This window comes from Meleagris gallopavo, chromosome 25 (genome assembly GCF_905368555.1).
Source record: "Meleagris gallopavo chromosome 25, MGAL_WU_HG_1.1, whole genome shotgun sequence".
NCBI classification, from domain to species: Eukaryota; Metazoa; Chordata; class Aves; order Galliformes; family Phasianidae; genus Meleagris; species Meleagris gallopavo.
The window spans coordinates 1190252-1210169 of record NC_139428.1 but is presented as its reverse complement, the minus strand read 5'-3'; the positions used below and the strand labels follow the sequence as shown (position 1 = coordinate 1210169).

Here is a 19918-nt window from a genome sequence, read left to right as displayed (position 1 = left end):
TTCCTGCGGCAATCGGAAAGGAGTTCCCCTCCCTGCGGGCGGGGGCCGGGAACTGGCCGTCCTCCTGCGCTCGGGGTCAGCGGGAGCGCATCAGAGCATCCTCGGAGAGGCACCTGCCTCCCTTCCCAGCACAACATGGGGGAAAGCAGCACCGAGCCCTTGAAAAATAAAAGGACGTGCAGTTTTCTGCAGGCTGCAGGCACATGTCTGGCCTTCCTGTCCCTCCGTCAGCCCTTCTGGGGCTGCAGCCATGGGTGGGATGAGCATCGCCTTCGTGCACGCTGGGGTGCTCACCTGGCAAAGAACCACTGTTCTGGGACATGGCAGGGGAAGGGATTGGGTGGGTTCCCATGGGGGTGAAGCAGCACCAGGCCCACCCTTGGGACATCCCTGCGGTGCACATGCAGGGATGCCTGCACGGTGCATGCACACGCATGGGTGTGTGCATGGGTGTCACGAGTGCAGGCACGTGAGTGTGTGTGTGTGCGTGTGTGCATATGCACACGTGGGTGTGTCAGCAAGCACATGCCTTCATGTGTGTGCACACATCTGTGCCTCTGCTGTGGGTTGCTGCCCAGCCCTGCTGCCCTGCAGCCACACGTTTCTCCATGTGCAGAGAGGGCTGTGCACCCCTGGGAGGTGTTCCATGGAGGATCAGCCCTTCCCCAGAACTCACCAATCTCGTTGCTGTTTTCCTCAGGAAGAAGTGTAGCGGAACCACTTTGACTCTCTTGTTTCAGCGGTGTCAAAATGTTTATTCTGATCGTGTCAAAACACCAAACTCATCGCGGGAGAGTGAAAAATAGTTCATTTTGACTTCATCATTTCATTTGCTTAACTTCCCGTTTATGTTCCATGGAAGCACTTATATGTGCAGCCTGAGATCCTCCTGCACTGCAGACACTGCGGGGATCCATCCCTGCCTGCTCCCAGTTCAGACAGGTGCAGGCAGCACTGGCCCTGCTCACCCCATCCCTCGCCCAGGTTCCCTTTCCTCTCCCAGCCTCCTTCCTCCCCCCTTGGCAGTGTAAGCATCTTGCTGGTGCTAGAGGTGGGTGATGTGAGCTTCATGTGGTGAGACAACGTGCTGTCGTCACCATCATCACCATCATCATCACCATTGTCACTATAGAATCATCATCATCATCATCATCATCGTCGTCACTGTCACTATAGAATCATCATCACTCTCACTGTCATCATCATCAACATCATCATCATTGTTACTATAGAATCATCGCCATCATCATCGTCATTGTCGTCACTGCCACTGTAGAATCATCAGCATCATCAGTGTCATCACCATTATCATCACCAACATCACCATCGTCATCATCACCGTAGAATCAACATCACCACCATCATCACCATCATTATTACTATAGAAACATCACCACCGTTGTCGTCATCATCATCACCATCACCATCACAGCCATTGTAGATTCATCACCATCATCATCATCACCATCATTGTTCCTATAGAATCACTGCCATTATCACCACATCACCATCATCATTGTCACTACAGAATCATCACCATCATCGTCACCATCATTATCACCATCACCATAATCATTGTAATCATCACTGTCATCTTCATTATCTCTATAGCATCACCACCACCACTGTCATCATTATCACCATCATTGTCACCATCACTATCATTGTCACTACAGAATCATCACCAGCATCACCACCATCACTGTCACCATTATCGGCACTACAGAATCACCACCACCATCATCATCATTATCATCATCATCAACATTATCATCATTGTCACCATATCATCATCACCATCGTTACCGTTGTTACCACAGAATCATCGTCGTCATCACCATCACCATCACTGCTACTATAGAATCATCACCATCATTACCATCATCATAATTAACACCGTAAAATCATCAACATCATCATCATCATTGTCACCATCATAATCACCATTGCCATCATTGCCGTCATCACCATCACTGTCATTATAGAATCATCATCATCATCATCACCATCATTATCATCATCACCACCATCAGCATCACTATCGAATCATAACCTTCATCACCGCCACCATCATCATCACCATCATTATCATAGAATTGCTCAGGTTGCAAAAGACCCTAAAGATCATCGAGTCCAACCAATCATCATCACTGTAGAATCATCACCTTCATCACCATCATTATCACCATCATTATAATCAAAACCATCAACATTAAAACCATCATCATCACTGGTGATGATGGTGATGATGGTGATGATTCTACAATGGCAGTGCTGGTGATGGTGATGATGATGAATCATCGCCACCATCACCATCACCCCCATCACCACCTTCACCATCATTATCACTACAGAACCATCACCATCATCACAACCATCCTTGCCATCACAGTCATAATCATCACAGAATCACAGAATCACCAAGGTTGGAAAAGACCTTCAAGATCATCCAGTTCAACCATCACCAATAGTACTCACTAAACCATGTCCCTCAACACAAAATCCAAGAGGCTGTGGATGCCCCGTCCATCCCTGGAGGTGTTCAAGGCCAGGTTGGATGGGGCCCTGGGCAGCCTGATCTGGTATTGAATGTGGAGGTTGGTGGCCCTGCCTGTGGCAGGGGTTGGAGATTTGTGATCCTTGAGGTCTCTTTCAATCCTGGCAAAAAAAAAAAAAACAAACAACCCAAAACCAAAACACAAAACGAAACAAAAAACTCCATTCTACGTCCCCTTCGTGTCCCCTGCTCCACCCAAGAGGCTTCCCCTCATCCCCAGTATCCCCAGTATCCCCTTTGACCACGACCATGATCACAACCAACACCCTGCAGTGAAGCCGGAGCCGGGGCACCGTGGGGGTGAGGTGAAGCTGCACCGCAGAGAGGAGGGCTTCCCCCAGCGCTGCCGTGCCGAGGGCCAGTTTGGCACAGGAAGGGGACGTGGGGACACCGAGTTGCAGCCGTGCTCCCACCGAGCTGCTCCAGCTGGTGCTGGTGGTACCGTGGGGCTCTACGGGGCTCTGCGTGGCACTGCGGGGCGCCGGGAGGTGCCATCAGCGCCGTTACTGGGACACGAAGCCGCACGCCCTGCTGCCCCGCTCCGAGCCCGCAGGGAGCAGCGGGACGTGGACGCACCACGCAACGGCGGCCCGCAACCCGCCCGTGTGCCCAGCTCGATCCCGACCCGCACCCAAACCCCGCACCCAGAGCCCGGCACACCGCAGCCGCTGCACGCAGCGCAACGCCGCTCAGCCCCGCCGCGTTTTCCCACCGCGGCCGCCCCCGCACCGCCCGCCCCGCGCCGCGCGCTTCACGCACCGGAGTCCGCACGTGGGCGGTGCCCGGAGGGGGGCGTGGCTTAGTTGTGGGCGTGGCTACGAGCGGGAGGCGTGGCCTGCAGGCGGGGTCTCCCCCGTCCTGGCGTAGGGGGCGTGGCCTCGCGAGGCGAGGGGGCGTGTCCCGTAGTAAGGGGGCGTGGCCTCACTCGGCCGCGGCGGCGTTGTCCGGGGTGACGCGCGGTCCCGCCGCCACCCGTGACGTCACCGGAGGGGGGAGCCAATAGGCGGGCTCGGGGGCGTGGCCGCGGGGCTCCTCCCGCCAATCGGGCGGCGGCGGAGGCGCGGGGCAACAATGGGGGGCGGGCGGGGCGGGGCGGGGCGGGGTGGCGCGCCCGGGGCACACGTGGGGCGGCGGCGGGGTCGGGGCCGCCCGGGGGAGAAGGGGGGAGCGCGGACCGCCCCGCACGGCCCCGCCCCGCAACGGCCCCGCCCCGCGGCACGGCGGCGGCGGCGGCTCCGGCGATCGGCGCGGAGCGAGCAGCCCCAGCATGCGGGCCGCGGCGGCGCGGCGGCGGCGGTGGTGGAGGGGGGGGGCGGGCGCGCGGCCGGAGCGCGGCCGCTGAAGACGGGGAGCGGAGGGGCGGAGGGGCCCGGAGGGGCGGGGAGCCGCCCGCCCGCCCTCCCTCGCTCGGCGCTGTCAGGTGCATGGCTCCGCCGCTCCGCCGGACTTAGCGCCGGGCCGCCCCCCCCGGGCTGAGCCCCCCATGGCCGCCCCCGCCGCCCGCCCGTCGCCCGCCGTGCCGGGGCTCCGCGCCCGCTGAGCGCCCTCCGCGCACCATGCGGCAGCCCCCGGCCCTCCGCCTCCCGTAGCCCCGTCCGCCGGAGCCTTCGCGTTCCTCTCCCTCTTTTTTTTTTTTTTTTTTTAAAGCAAAAAAAAAAAAAAAAAAAGAGAAAAAAAAAAGAAAAAACATAATAATAATAATAATTATTATTATTTTGTAACTGCGGGGGGTGCGGGGGGGGACCATGGAAGAGAAGCTCCAGGCGCATCAGGTGGAGATCGACCCGGATTTCGAGCCGCAGAGCCGGCCCCGCTCGTGCACCTGGCCGCTCCCGCACCCCGACTTCGCGGAGGACGACGATGGGGCTTCGGCGGGGGCCCCCCCGGCTTTGGCTCCCGGCCCCGCGGACGGCCCCGAGCACGGAGGGGGGGTCCCGGGGGAGCGCAGAGCCCCCGCCGCCGCCGCGCCGCCGCCCCCCGGAGCCGACGTGGGGCAGCTCCGAAAGGCCAAAACCTCCCGACGGAACGCGTGGGGGAACCTCTCGTACGCCGACCTCATCACCAAAGCCATCGAGAGCGCCCCGGAGAAGCGGCTCACGCTCTCGCAGATCTACGACTGGATGGTGCGCTACGTCCCTTACTTTAAGGATAAAGGAGACAGCAACAGCTCCGCCGGATGGAAGGTAACCGAACCGCCGGGCCGGGCCCTCCCCGCAGCCGCGCGCGTCGGGGGGACCGGTGGGGCCGGAGCGTGGCACGGGGGTGCGCCCCGCGGGGACGGCGACACCGCTGGAAGGGACCTGTCCGGCGGTCCCCGCTGCCCACTCCCTCTCGCCCGCCCTCCCGAGGGCACGGAGACCGCGGGGACCCCCCCGGTGCCCCCCTCGCCGCGTCCAGATGGTGCCGGGAGCGAGGAGCCGCTTTCTGTTCAGCCCTGCCGCCTCCGCTGGGATCGGTGCGTGGCGGACTCGGGGGCGCCGGCACCTCCGTAAGCATCGCGGCCGGCATCGGTCACCCGGCTCGGCCACGGGGGGGGCTCTTTTGGGTGCAAACGGGGCCCTTTTGGGGCGGGGAAGCTGAGCTGTGTGCCACCTGCAGCGCGGAGCCGGTGGCACAGGTGGAGCTGTGCTCATAGCAGCCGTGTCCCCCTCCTACCATGGCCGTGTCTCCATCCCGTAGCCGTGTCCGTCTCCCACGGTGCCGGGAGCTGCGGGACCTCGGAATGTCGGGACACCCGCACGTCCTCGGGTTGCGGGGTATCCCCACGTCCCCCGCCCGCTGGGGCAGCACGAGGACACGCGCCCGGTGCGCACCGAGGACGTGGAGCGGTGCTGGGGGTGTCCGGGTGCGCACCGGGGCGGTCAGTGCGATGTGAACCACCGGGTGTCCCCGGGTGTCCCCGCGGGTGGCGGAGTTGCGGGGCCGTGCGCTGCGTGGTGGGCAGTGCTGCCGAGCGGAGATCGGCGCAGCCCTCCCCGTCCGTCGTGGCGGTGTCCCCGAGGGGCCGAGCTGTGCCCTCCCTGGGTGTGCTGGGGACGCGGTGACACGCGGGTGTGCGCTGTGGGTGTGCGCCTCCCGCACGCGTTGGCTCCGACGCGTGGCCTCGGGGCGAAAACGGGCAGAGCCGGCGGTGCCACCAGCGTCCCCAGGCTGTCCCCGAAGCCGCCGGCCCCTCGCCGTCCCATCTCGTGGACCCCCTCTCCGTCCTGCTGTCCCCCCCCCCCGCCTCGGTGTGACGGTTCCCGGTCCCCGCATGGCTTCTCCCCGCGTCCCTCCCGTCCTCCGCCCGGCGCTGCGCGGTCCCCTCGGCGGTGCTGAACCGCTCGGAGCGGATTAAAGAGCCTCGTCCTTCCTTCCCGTCCCCCCACCCCCACCCCGGCCGGGAGCAGCGGTGCGGATTTCCAGCGCTTCATTACAGAGCGCGGGGTCGTCCGAGGGGGTCCCGGCTAATGGGCCCCGCGCTAATTAGCTCGGCTGCCGCCCCGAGCCGGGGTTGCACGCGGTGGGGGTCGGAGGGACGGCTCGAGGGCTCCGCCTCCCCATGGAGTATCGGGGTGGGATCCGAACGGGATGGGATCCGAACGGGATGTCCCGTCCGCTGCTGCACCCGGGTCCCCAGGAGTGCCCACATCTCCTCGTGGGTGCTGGGTTCCTCCAGGGTTCTGCTTGGGGGAAACTGAGGCACAGCGCTGAACCGGCAGCGACACCCGGTGGGGCGGGGATGCTCCGATGGGGCAGGGATGCACCTATGGGAAAGGGATGTCCCTATTGGGAAGGGATGCTGTGATGGGGTAGGAATGTTTCTATGGGGTAGAGATGTTTCTGTGGGGCAGGGATGCTCCAATAGGGCAGAGATGCTCTGATGGGACAGGGATGCTATGATGGGGTAGAGATGCACTAATGGGGCAGGGATGATCTGATGAGGTAGGAATACATCTATGGACAGGGATGCATTGATGGGATAGGGATGTTTCTGTTGGTCAGGGATATTCCTATGGGGCAGGGATGACCCGATGAGGCAGAGTTGCTCTGATGGGGCAAGGATGCTCCCATGAAATAGGGATGTTTCTATGATGTACAGATGCTGTGATGGGGCAGGGGCGTTCCTGTGGGACAGGGATGCTCTGGTGGGGTTGGGGATGTTCCTATGGGATAGGGATGCCCCTATGGTGTAGGGATGCTGTGGTGGGATGGGAATATTCCTATGAGGCAGGAATGCTCTGATAGGACAGGGATGTTCCCATGGGGCAGAAATGCTGTGGTAGGGTGGGGATGTTCCTATGGAGTAGAGATGTACCTGTGGGATAGGGATGCTGTGGTGGAGCAGGGATGTTCCTATGGGGCAGGGATGCACCTACGGGGTAGGGATATTCCTATGGGGCAGAGGTGCTCCTATGGGGCAGGGATGCTCCGGCCCCACACAGCCCCCCTGTGCCGCACAGTGCACACACATTTGGAGCTGCTGCACTCGATGCAGGGCAGCAGGCGCCCGTGACTGACAGTTCTGCTTAATTAGGGAGTTGTTATTTTATCAATTCCGAAGCGCTTGAAGTTTTCTGCTCCAGCTCACGCTCTGCACTTGTTAATGGGAAACCAACACCCTGCGTCAGCGCCGCGCCTGCGGTTGGAAAGCTCAGCTTTGACATCCGAAATCCATCCGGCAGCTGCTGGGCTGTGCTTTGCTGTCCCACCCCACCTATGAGGCTGCAGTGCTGTGCTGGGGGTCCCATCCCTGCCCACCTCCTTTCCCCCCCCCCAGTGACACGGCCGTGTGTCACACTGTGTGCTGCTCTGTCTGTTCTGGGCACTGCGCTGCAGAGCAGCCGCTGTGTGTGGGTGCACGGAGCAACTCTGCTTGCACACGCTGCTTTGCACACCCCTGCACGTGCATGCACAGAGCAGCGTGGCTTGCAAACCCTGCTTTGCACTCCTGCACATGTGCATGCACGGAGCAGCTCACCTTGCACAAACTGCTTTGCACACACCTGCATGTGTATGCACGGAGCAGCGTGGCTTGCACACTCCGTTCTGCACGCCTGCATGTGTGCATGTCTTCCTTTGCACGCTCTGCTTTGCACATCCAGTTGTGCATGCATGGAGGAGCTTGCCTTGCACACGCTGTGTGCACGGGGCTGTCCGCGTGCGCTCCCATGTGTGTGCACACCCATGCATTGCACGTGGGCACACGTGGTGTGAGTGAGGGGAGCATGGAGGTGGAGTTGGGGGGGGATGGGGGGCAGCTCTGTGTGCTGGGAGGGGAGAGATGGAGGAAAGTGGAGGAAGGGAGAAGGGAAGGGAAGGGAAGGGAAGGGAAGGGAAGGGAAGGGAAGGGAAGGGAAGGGAAGGGAAGGGAAGGGAAGGGAAGGGAAGGGAAGGGAAGGGAAGGGAAACCATCCTCTGCTTCAAAATGGCAAGCACCCGCAACCCAAAGCCTGCACCCTGCACCCCAATTCTGACCCTCACACCCTGCACCCTGAACCTAAACCCTGCACCCTGCATCCCAAACTCTGCTCCCTACACCTCAAACCTTGCACCCCAAATTCTGAGTCCTCCATCCCAGACCCTGCACACTGCACCCCCAAATCTGTACCTGATGCTCCCTGCACTCAGCATCCTAAACTCTTCATCCCAAACTCCCCACCCTTTGCACCCCACACCCTGCCTGCTTCATCCTGCGTTGTGCCCCACACATCCTGCACCCTATACCTCAAATGCTGCTGGGGTTATGGGGGATGACAGTGTGGGACTGGGGGATGTCTGTATGGGCATGGGAGATGTCAGTGTGGGGCTGGGGTCTTGAGATGTGGAGTTGGGGGATTTGGGTATAGGGTTAGAGTACTCTATTCCCAAAATATGGGTGAGGGACTGCATGATGTGGGGCTGGGGGATGAGGAGATGCTATGTGCAGAGCTTGGGGACTCAGAGATATAGAGTTGGGAGACATCAGTGTGGGGCTGGGGGCTTGGAGGATGTGGGGCTGGGAGTTGTCTGTGTGGGGCTGTGATCTTGGGAATGGGTGAGGCTAGGGGAGGTGGATGTGGGGCTGGGGGAGGTGGGTGCATCCCAATGCTGGGAGCTGCTGGGGGTTGGATGGGATGTAGCCACTGTGTGACTTCAGGCTTGGAGCTGCTCAGCCCCATGGTCCCACAGCACTGCACCATCCCTACAGCCATGGGCTGAGTTGGGGGGCATGGGGAGCCCCTGCCTAGGGAAGATGTGGGGCTGCTGTGGGGTGGGCTCAGATGGGGTCGTTCTGGTGCACGTTCTGATTTTAATGCCGTGGGGCTGTGGTGCAGGAGCTGGGTGGCTTTTGGGATGTGTGCTCCCCGCTGTGGGATGGAGCTGTGGGCAGTGGGGGCACAGAGCTGCCTGCCCCTTGGAGCCAGTCTGGTGTGCTTTGGGGCTGGTTTATAGGATTTGGGGTCTGGCTGATGCATATTGGGATCTGGACACGGACTTTGGGGTCTGGCCCATGGACAGGCTTTGGATTTTGGCCCATGGGTTTTGGGGTCTGACTGATGGACGGTCTTTGGAGCCTGGCTGATGGATTTTGGGGTCTGGTCTGTGGGCTTTGGGGTCTGACCTATGGATTTGGGGTCTGGCCAATGGGCTTTGGGATGTGGTTCATGGTCTTTGGAGTCTGGCTGATGGATTTTGGGGTCTGGCCAACGTATGGGCTTCTGTGTCTGTCTGACGGATTTTGGGGTCTGATCCATGAATTTTGGGGATTCCCCCATGGATTTGGGAGTTGTGGCTGATCCTTTTAAGGGCCCGGCCAATGTTCTTCTTTGGGATTGGGCCCACGGACGAACTTTGGGCTCCGATCCATGGTCTTTGGGGTCTGGCCAATGGCTGGACTTCGGGGTCCAGCTCCCAGTCCCTGTGCTGTGGGGCAGCCTTTGGGGCCGGAGGTGCACGGAGAGGCTGTGAACAAAGGCCCCATTGAGGCACAGCGCGGCGCCGGGAGCGGATCAGGAGCCCGGCCAGGAAAAACAGCTCCGGGAGTGGGAGCACAGCGTGTCCCTGGCTGCGGCCTCGGCCCTCGGTACATTCTGTAGCAGAGGAACCTGGCGCGGGACGCGCTGCATCGCCGCCAGCTCCACGCGCCTGACCCAGCGCCGTGGGTAACCGCCGCGCAACGCTACGGGTCGGACCCCACGCCCACCCCGCGCTGTGGGGCCGGGGGCTCCCGCCCGTGGGAGGGGGTAGGAAGGAGGAGGAGGGCCGGCAGCCAGCGGGTGGGCGCCGTGCCCAGCCGGCCGGGGATGCTTTGCAGGCGGCAGCAGCGTCTGATTCAATTACCGCGCGGTGTCACGCAGCAGCCGGGGGGCGGCGGGGGCCCCACGGGGACGCGGCGCGACTGAAGGGCTGCCAGGTGCCCCCGAGACGGGGTCACGCCGTGGGGATGGGATCTCTCCAGGTTCCTCCTGCTGCCTCCCCCGCGCCGACCGCCCCCTGCGGCAATGGGGGCTCCGTGGGGCTTCTGCCCCCTGCGCCCACCCTCCATCCCACCGTGCCGCCCTACACCCTATTGATGTCCCCACCGTGCTGCCCTACGGCTCTCCCCATCCCCTCGCCCCGACCGCATCCCCCAGTCCTCACCTCCTGCTCAGCCAGGAGCATCCCCGTGCTTTTATCCCCATTGGGTGCCCCATTGCAGCCCCCCCTGGGCAGCCCTGTGTTCAGTATGGGGGGGATGCTGTGCCCGAAGGGTTGCCATGTCCCTGAACAGGAAAGTTTGGGGTGAGTGGGGAAATCTCGGGGTGTGTCCGATGCTCCCATGCCCTGGGCTCAGCCTGGCTGTGGGGCACACAGTGCTGGGGGTCTGTGGGCTGGGGGCCCGTGGGTTGGGGGCCCCTTGCCATCTCCCTGTACCTGCAGGATGTCACCGGCCCTGTTGTGCCATCGGGGTCTGGCTGATGGATTTTGGGGTCAGGTCTGTGGGTTTCAAGGTCTGGCTGATGGACTTTGGGGTCAGATCCATGGATGGGCTTTGGGATCTGGCTGGTGGATTTGGGGTTCTGATCCATGAACTCTGGGGTGAGATCCGTGGGCTTTGGGTTCTGACTGATGGACTTTTTGGGGTCTGGCCCATGGTTCAGTGTTGGGGTCAGGCAGATTGGTTGATCAGTGGTCCCAAACCCTGGGCTCGGCCCCTCTGCAGTGGATGTGGTGCTGGGGGGCTTCAGGCTGGGGTCCCCCCCCACTCCATGTACCTGCAGGATGTCACCGGCCCGCTGTTCCCTTGGCAACAGCAATGGCATCCCAACACCTCGCACACATCCCTCACCGTTGCCCGGGTAACCTGGCGTCTGTGGAGTGGGCAGGTATGGGGGTCCTGGTGCCCCCAGAGCGGGTTGTGGGGTGGGGGCTGAGCAGTGGGGCTGGGCAGGGCCCACCTGTGTACCCATCACAGCTGTACTCTGCTCCCATTGCCATATGGGTTGATCTGGCAGCTGGAGCAGCCGCGCCTGGGGGGGGCATTGCAGTGTGTGTGTGTGCGCATGGGGGTGTGCGTGGGGGTGGGTGTGCACATAGGAGTGCATGGCTGTATGCATGAATGTGCATGTGCATGAGTGTGTACGTGTGGGTGTGCACGGGTGTTGCATGCATGGCTGTGTGCACGGGTGTGGGTGTGCATGCAGGAATGTGCAGGAGTGTGCGTGCATGTGTACATGCGTGTATGCATGGGTGTGCATGAGTTAGCACGGGAGTGTGTGTGTGTGCATGGTGTGTGCGTGAGTGTGGGCGTGTGCATGGGTGTACATGAGTGTGCATGTTTGTTCACATGGGTGTGCAGAGTGGATGTGTGCATGGGTGTGTGTGTGCGTGTGCATGGGTGCGTGCATGCATGTGTGTATGCAAGGATGTGCATGGATAGGGGTGTGTGCACATGCATAGCTGTGTGCCTGTGTGTGTGCATGGGTGTGCAAGGGTGTGGGGCTGCCTGCATGGCTGTGTGCATGGCTGTACACGTGGGCGTGCATGGCAGGGATGTGTGCATGTGGCTGTGCATGGGTGCTCATGTTTGTGCTCACCGATGTCCGTACACGGGTGCATGCATGGGTGTGGGTGGGTATGCACACGTGTGTGCATGGCTGCCAGGTGCACTCAGAGCTCGCTGTCACTGCTGCTATCTAATCTGTGGGGCAGCAGCACCCAGTGCAGCAGTCCTGCTGTGGGTCTCTGCAGTGACATCCTGGTGCCCACTCACGCTGTGCCACACGGGTTCCTGTCCTGGGTGGTGACGCATCGGTGACATTGTGCCACTCCTGTCCCATGGAGACCTCATGGATCTCTGTGTATTTTTTGTAGGGTTTTTGTCGGTGTTTTGAGGGGATGTCAGTGCCACAGTGTGTGGGCACAGGGGGTGGAAGTGGGAGGGACGTGGGTTGGGGTAGGGGGATGCTGGGGAGAAGGGGAGACACTGGGGAGCAGGGAGGACATCGGGGTTGGGGCAGGGAGGAACATTGGGTTGCAGCAGGAAGGTATTGGGGAGCAGGGGGACGTTGGGGTTGGAGGAAGGAAGGTCATTGGGATTGGCAAGGGGACATTGGGGAACAGGGAAAGACATTGGGTTTGGAGCAGGAGAACATCGGGGTTGGGGCAGGGAGGGACATCAGGTTGCAGCAGGGAAGGATGCTGGGGTTGGAGCAGGAGGATACTGGGGAGCAGGGGGACATCAGGGTTGGGGCAAGGGAGAGATATTGGCACCAGAGCAGGGGGACACTGGGGAGCAGGGGAACATTGCATTTGGAGCAAGAAGAGTCATTGGTGTTGGAGCAAGGAAGGTCGTTGGGTTTGGAGCAGGGGGATTCTTGGATTGGAGCAGAATATTGAGGTTGGAGCAGAAGGACACTGGGGATCAGGGAGGACACAAGGGTTGGAGCAGGGGAATGCTCAGATTGGAGCAGGAGGACACTGGGATTGGGGCAGGAGAATATTGGAGAGTGGGGGGACATTGGGGTTAGGGCAGAGGGACACTGAGGGGGAGCAGGGAGGACATTAGGGTTGGGGTAGGGGGATATAGGGGAGCAAGGAAACATTAGGGTTGGGGTAGGGGGACATCAGGGTTGGAGTAAGGAAGGTCTACGGATTGGAGCAGGAGGACATTGGGTTTGGAGCAGGGAAACATTGGAATTGAGGCAGGGAGGGACATCGGGTTGGAGCAGGGAGGACACTGAGGTTGGGGTAGGGAGGCATTGGGGTTGGAGCAAAGAGGGACGTTGGAGTTGGAGCAAGAAAGGTCTCAGGGGGGAAACACGGATTGGAGCAGGGGGGTGCTGGCATTGCAGCAGGCAGCACATCGCACTGGAGTAGAGTTTGGGGGTCTCTGCTTTGGGGCAGGAGGGCAGTGCATGGCTGGGACACCCAGCTGGGGTTGTGTGGGGTTTGCAGGGCTGTGCCCCAGTCTGTGCAGTGGGAGGTGAGCGGGGAGCGGCTGCGGTGGTTGGGCTGCGGGAGGAACGCGGTGTGGAGAAAATTGAACCCAGGGGAAAAAACACTGTAATTTCATGCAAAAATTACACGGCAGCTCGGTGTGATTTACTGCAGCTATTTCGGTGGGCAGCTCTGGGGTGTAATTAGAGCATTATGGATAAGTGGCTGATGGCGGGGGGGGGGGGGAGGAGGGTCTTCCCGAGGTGTCCCGGTGCCACAGAGGGGTCCGGGCCAAGGGGACACCCCAAGCTAGGGCATGAGCAGGGGTGGGGTGACATGTCTGGGGGTCCCACTGCTATGGGTGCTCTGAGAGACACGGCGGGGCTGCGGGGATGGGGACACGGTGGGACCCCCGAGGCGGATGCTGTCCTTTTCGGAGGGGCCCCGGAGTGATGGCAGCTGCTAAAAATCAACCCGCTGCCATGGCAACGGCATCACTCCCATTGCAGAGCTTGGGTAGCAACCAGCTGTGTGGCAGCAGAGAGACCAGCGCTGGGAGAGGGCTGTTCGACCGCCTCCGCCCCGGTGGCACCTCCTGGGGATGGAGGGCAGCCCCACCCCGTGCCAACCCCGTCCCTTTGGGTCTGGCTGTGCTGAGGCCCCGTCCCCGGCCGACCTTTTCCCCACCCCGTAGGGTGATGAGAGACAGCAGCAGCGTGAGACGGGGCAGGAGCTGCGGTGACGGCCTTCAGGCCACCGCTGTGCTCCTTGCGTGTCACCACCTGCAGTGGGGCTGGGCGGACACGGCCCGTCACGCCGCTAATGGGCATTTGGTTCAATTAGCGGCGCGTCATCCCCGCTCCGCTCAGCCGGAGCGCTGACCCGAATACGCTCGCCTCCATCGAGACCCCCGTGGGGCTGCCCCGGGGGGAGGAAGGGGGGGGGACACGGCCGCGGTGCCCTTCCCGGGAGCATCCCTCGCAACCCCGCCCTGGGGAGGGCACAGTGGGACTGCTCCTCCGTGTTTCCATGGGGCGCTTATGGGAATTGCAGGGTGTGATAGGGTGCTATAGGTGGGGCGTGGATGGAGCGGTGCTGTGGGTTTGTGCACGATGCTATGGGGCGCAGCGCAGATGTGGCTATGGGGCACTGTGGGGTTTGTGCACAATGCTATGGGGGGCAACACGGATGTGGCTATGGGGCATTGCAGGGTTTAAAGCTGAGCATGAAGCGATGCGGCGTGGCCATAGGGCTGCTGGTAAGCGGTGCTACGAGGCGGTGTCACCCCTCCATCAGTGCCCCACCGCCTGCCCCGTGTCCGCCCCCCCCAGGCGTGGTGTCCCCGCGGATGCTCCCAGCGTTAGTGGCAATTTTTTGTGTAAGAGGAATAAATCAGCACCAATTAACCCCGGAACCGCACTCGTGCGGCCGAGCACTCATTAGCGGCCGTGTTGGGGTCCCGCGGGGGGGCCTCCCATGTGCCCCCCACGGCCCCACCGTCACCCCCCGACGGACGGCCCTCCCGGCGCTGCCAGATGCAGATCGCCCGGCAGTCGCTCCGCCGAACAATGGGGTCCGGCTAATCCTCTCACAATGGGACTAATTGCTAATCAGACCGATTTCACACCGCCCGCTCCCCTGACAATGCAGCTCGGCGGAGGGGGCGGCGGGTAGAGGGGGCTCCGTGGGGGCCTTGGGGGTGGAGGGTCCCTCCCTCCGCTGTGGGGGGGCAGGGCGAGGGGTGCATGGTGAGATTTGGGTGTCAGACGGGAGGCAGAGAGGGGGATGGGGGCACCCGACCCCTGGGTGTCCTCAACCTTGAGTGTCCCCAGCCCCCCGTTGTCCCGATCTCTGAGTGTCCCCAGCCCCTGGGTGTGTCACATCGCTATGGTCCTTAATAGGGTGCCTCCATCCCCTGGGTATTCCCAGCCTCAGAGTGTCTCCAACCCCTGGATGGGTCACATCCCAACAGTCCTTTTCAAGGTGTCACCAAACCCCGGGTGCCCCTGGCCCCTGGGTGTCCCCACCCTCAGGGTGTCCCCAACCCCTGGGGTCCTCCAAGCCCCCATGTGTCCCTATGTGTGGGGACAAAGTGGCATCAAGCTGCTGCTGGCTCTGCAATCATGACGATGCTGCGTGCTCCGCTCCAGTCCCCTGCAGTTCGCACTGCAGCACGGTGGCGCAGTGCAAGGCTTGGGCTGTCAGGTGTCCCCAAGGAGGGCTTTGGGGACAGGGAGACCTCTCCACGCTGGAGGCAGCACCGTGTCCCATCCCATCCTCTCTGCCTACCCCCTCCCCAGCTGTACCCAGGGCCGTGCAGGAAGGGGTTAATGGCCAGCCCATACCTGCAGTTGCATTTTAAAGATGTGAAATTAAAGCCCGTAATTTATTCTCCCCACACACGAAGGAGCAATTAGTTCTAAACACGGCTTAATCAGTCAGCGCGAGATTGATTTCTGTAGACTTGGATTTGGTGGCTGCTGGCGAGGAGCCAGCCTGGGAGCAATCTCCAAATAAATGAAGTGCAGAGAAGTAAGCCATTACATAATATGATAGATGAGGCTGGAGCTCACTCGCCTCTTCATTAGTATTCCGCTGTACGCCGGCGATGGCACCAAACTTTCTCCCCAGCACCTTGGTTCCTTCCCCTTCTGCATCCCTCCTGGGGAAGCAGGGAGCTGCAGCGGCATCCCACGAGCTGCAAGGCTTGAGACATTCTGTTCCCTCGCTTGGCTTCCTCCCCTCCATGGACGCAGTCCCCCCTGACGTCCCCTCTGCTTGTTCTCCCCGCAGAACTCCATCCGGCACAACCTCTCCTTGCACACCCGCTTCATCCGCGTGCAGAACGAGGGCACGGGGAAGAGCTCCTGGTGGATGCTGAACCCCGAGGGTGGCAAGACGGGCAAGACGCCGCGCCGGCGGGCGGTCTCCATGGACAACAACAGCAAGTTCCTGCGTATCAAAGGCAAGGCCAGCAAGAAGAAGCAGCTGCAGGTGACACCGGAGCGTGGGGACGACAGCCCGAGCTCACAGCAGGCCAAGTGGTCGGAGAGCCCCGCGTCCCACGCCAGCGACGAGTACGACGCTTGGGCGGACTTCAGGACCAGGGCCAGCTCCTCGGCCAGCACGCTGAGTGGGCGCCTCTCGCCCATCATGGCCAACCGTGAGCCCGACGAGCTGGAGGAGGACGATGGCACACCGTCCTCCCCGCTGATGTACCCCAGCCCCTCCAGCACCGTATCCCCCTCCCTGAGCGCCCGCTGCTCCGTCGAGCTGCCTCGACTCACCGACCTGACCGGTACCATCAGCCTGGGGGAGAGCCTGGGGGAGAGCTTGCTGGAGGACCTGCAGGATGGCTACAGCATGAGCCCCTCGCAGCCGCTGCCCCTGCGCCAACGCAGCTCCAGCTTTTCCTTCAACTCCAAGTGCTCCAGCATGGGGCCGGCCGCCAACACGTACTGCGGGACCATCTACAGCCAGCCAGCGCTGGGGCTGATGCGGCGCCTGCCCATGCAGACCATCCAGGAGAACAAGCAGGCCACCTTCTCGCCCGCCGCCTCCTACCGGAATGCCTCCTCGCTGCAGGATCTGCTCTCCTCCATCTCCTACGCACACAAAGAGAGCATGGTGCCGGGGGACCTGCCCCCTCCACCGCCCGGCCCTGCGGTGCCGTCCCGCGGCCACAGACAGAGCCCACTGCTGTGCGGGGAGCAGGGCATGGCCTACCCAGCCCACCCGGCCCCGCTGCTGAAGGGCAGTGCTCTGTACCATCCACCGTCCGCCGGCCACCACCCCGCGCTCAACGCCAGTGCCTTAGCCAACCCCGTCAGCCTTATGAGCCTGCCCGGTGACGCGTGCGGCGCAACGGCCATGCCGCACCACGGGCACCTGCACCCTTACGCCGCCAACCAAGGGGCGCACATGAGCCTGCTGGATTCGCCCTACGCGGGGGCTGTGCATCCCCCGGTGTTGGGCCAGGACAGGTTTCCAGCAGACCTGGACCTGGACATGTTCAATGGGAGCCTGGAGTGCGACGTGGAGTCCATCATCTTGAATGACTTCATGGACAGCGATGAGATGGACTTCAACTTCGACTCAGCACTCCCACCGCAGAACGCGCTCAATGTGCCCACACTGCCCGGTGGCCCGCAGCCCACAAACCAGAGCTGGGTGCCCGGGTGACCCCTGCCTGGCGCCCGCCTCCGGGATGTCACCAGGGGAACGCTGAGACAAACTTCTTTCTTTTTTCCTTTCTCTTCTGCCTTTATTTGTTAAGATGGGCTAGAGCCATCGGGTCAAACTTGTGATGAAACACAAACCTTAGGGTCACGGATGGAGATGGGGTGGGCGCTGGGGGCAGGCAGGAAGGGCAGCAGAAAGGGAACCCCTCCCCAGAGGTTCCGAGCACTAGTTTCAGCTTGGCCTGTGCTTGTGCTGGGTGGAGGAGCAGGGACATCTGGTGATGTGGGGACCTGCTCTGTGCGTACTGATTTCTGAAATGGGGAACACTTTGCTTGGAGACACCTTAGAAAGTGAGTCCTCCAAGCAGCAGTGTCAGTAGAAGGGAGCCTGCCCCAGGCTGGGGGCTTCATCACCTCCAAAACCCTTATGGGGACCTGAGCTCTGCGCATGCGCCCAGGTCCTTCTGCTCGGTGCAGGGGCCAAGCAAGAAGGGCTGGTGATGGAGGGAAGGGTGCAACAGCACATGTGCACTGTGTGTGCCAACGGTCAAGCTGCAGTGCCACGGTCATGTTGCAGTGCTATGGTCACACTGCAGTGCCATGGTCACATTGATGGCCATGTTGCAGTGCCACAGCCACACTGCAGTGTCACAGTCATGCTGCAATGCCATGGTCACATTCAGTGTCATGTTTCTGTTGTGGTGCCATGTCAGTCTGCAGTGCCATGGGCAGGCTGGCTGGCAGCTCTGTGTACGGTGCCGGCGCTGCCTGCCTGGTGTGGGCTGTGCCATGGTCTCAGTGCTGGAGCTGGGTGCCCCATGCATGAGCCAGGGGCAGTCCCAGGGTTGGGGAGGGGGGGTGTATTTATTTGATTTCATGCACTCTTTTGCCATTGAGTTCTTGCATTGGAAGGAAGGGTCGAGCTTGGGGAGGGGAGGAGGAGGCCATGGCAGCGCTTGTGCAGCACAGAGCTGCGCCCACCACCTGTCCCAGCTGGGCTGGGTGCTGGGACCGACAGCAGGAGCTGGGAGCTGCAGTGGGGGTTGCGCTGGGCATCCATGGGATACAGCAGGGCTCCTTCTGCTGAGCCAGCATGTTGTCTCAGCTCAGCTCTTCCCTGCTGGCTCCAGCATCGCCTCCTCACCGTGCTGCTGGTCCCGCTTGGTGGTCCCATTGGGGCCCATGGGTGGGCACCCTCTGTGGCTCTCCTGGCTCTGGGTTTGGCAGAGCAGTGCCACCATTCACCTCCGGCCCGGGCACGTGGCAGGCGTAGTCTCTAAAGACATTCTTACAGGTTAATTAATTATGTTTACATTATTTGATCATGTACAGAATTTAATATATTCTATTATATATAATCTTTCTCGAATGCTTTTTTAAAAAAAGGATTATTCTTTGGGTCAGGATCATCCGTTTTGTACCACCACCTCTTGTTTCAGGCGTGTTTCAGTCATTGGAAAACGATTGCGATCGCAGTGCAATCCCTGCCCCCCCCCCAGCTCTGCATGTGGAGAGGTGGGGAGGGCACTGGAGAAAGGGGGGGGTCCTGCCCTGTGTGCCCCCCAAGTGGCGGTTCTGTAGGCACAGCCAGCAGCTCACCAGCACCCGGCACACAGACGGGGATGCCCCATGTGCAGGGACCCTCTGAAGCCCCCGAAGGATGAGAAAAGCCCCCGGCCCCGCTCGCACCCCCTGGGGGGGGGGGGTCCCGTTGCGAAGCTGTCTTTGTGGTTCGTGACCGTGGGGTTGTCGTGTGTGCGGTGGAGTCGTGTTGGTTAAGCGTCGTGTGTACAGTGGTTGTGAGGTGCGAGGGATGGAGCGCAGCGGGGGGCTGAGCCCCCCAAAAACAGCCCGGGAGAGTCAGGCAGGAGCCGGGGGGCTCTGGGTGGGATGGAGAATGGGGAAGGCTGGTGTTGGGCGTGTGGCACAGGGTGATACCCATAGGGTGCCCACACTGCTGGGTTTCCATCTCTGAAAACAGTTCCCAGAACACTGCCCACCCAACCCCAACCTCCCCCCTGACCCCCTCCCACGCCCCCGCCCCACAGCCTGCAGCTCTGCACCCACCGAGCCAGGGGACGCTGAGGGGTCCCACCAGCTTTCTTCATCCAGTGGCTTCGGTCCATCCTTTCCCTCGTATTTATAACTGTACAGACTGGGGGGGAGGGTCTCTGACAGGCGTCATCTCTCACCACGCATCTATCGTATGGCAATGGTAACTTTCTTGGTTGTGCTATTAGAGTTTGTGTATGTGGCAATGTAAAGAACTGTGTATAGTGCATTGTACAGCATATTTTCATGAATAAAATTGTTTTAAATATGATAAGGTCAGGCTGCTGGCTTTGATGTTTCCATGTGTTTGGGTTGGGGATGCTCAAGCCTTGCTCCCACTGGGTGTAGGGATTCTTTGGGTGCAGTGCTGGCCTGGAAACTCCCTTTTGTGCAGCCACCTGTTCTGGAAGTTCTCTGATCTCCTTCTGGGGAAGCTTTCTCTTTTTGGCTGCCCCATCCTCGGAGGTGCACGAGGCCATGGATGGGGCAACCCAACCCAATGGGGGCATCCAGCCTGCAGCAGTGGGGTTGAAACTGGGTGGGCTTCAACCCAACCATTCTGTGATTCTATGATTTTGGTGGGTGATGGGTTCAAGGGCGCTCGTGGTGTCAGCTGGGAGGACACCAGAGCCGGCTGCCTCTCACCGCTTCCCAGGTCTTGCTGCTGGAGAAGGCTCAGCTCAGCCTTATGTAGGGTCAAGGGGCAGAACCAGGGCTGGAGAGGTTGGGGTTAAACTAAAAGTGACAC

The 19918-nt window shown here is 61.1% G+C and overlaps 1 protein-coding gene across 1 annotated transcript; it reads left to right on the top strand.

Annotated features, from left to right (window-relative positions):
• Window positions 1-3727: 3727 nt before the first annotated feature.
• Window positions 3728-19444, top strand: FOXO6 (forkhead box O6). The gene is made up of 2 exons (XM_085208680.1): window positions 3728-4740; window positions 15731-19444. The coding sequence occupies exons 1-2, from the start codon at window positions 4303-4305 to the stop codon at window positions 17117-17119; spliced, it is 1827 nt and encodes a 608-aa protein (XP_085064806.1). The 5' UTR covers window positions 3728-4302; the 3' UTR covers window positions 17120-19444.
• The last annotated feature ends 474 nt before the right edge of the window (window positions 19445-19918 follow it).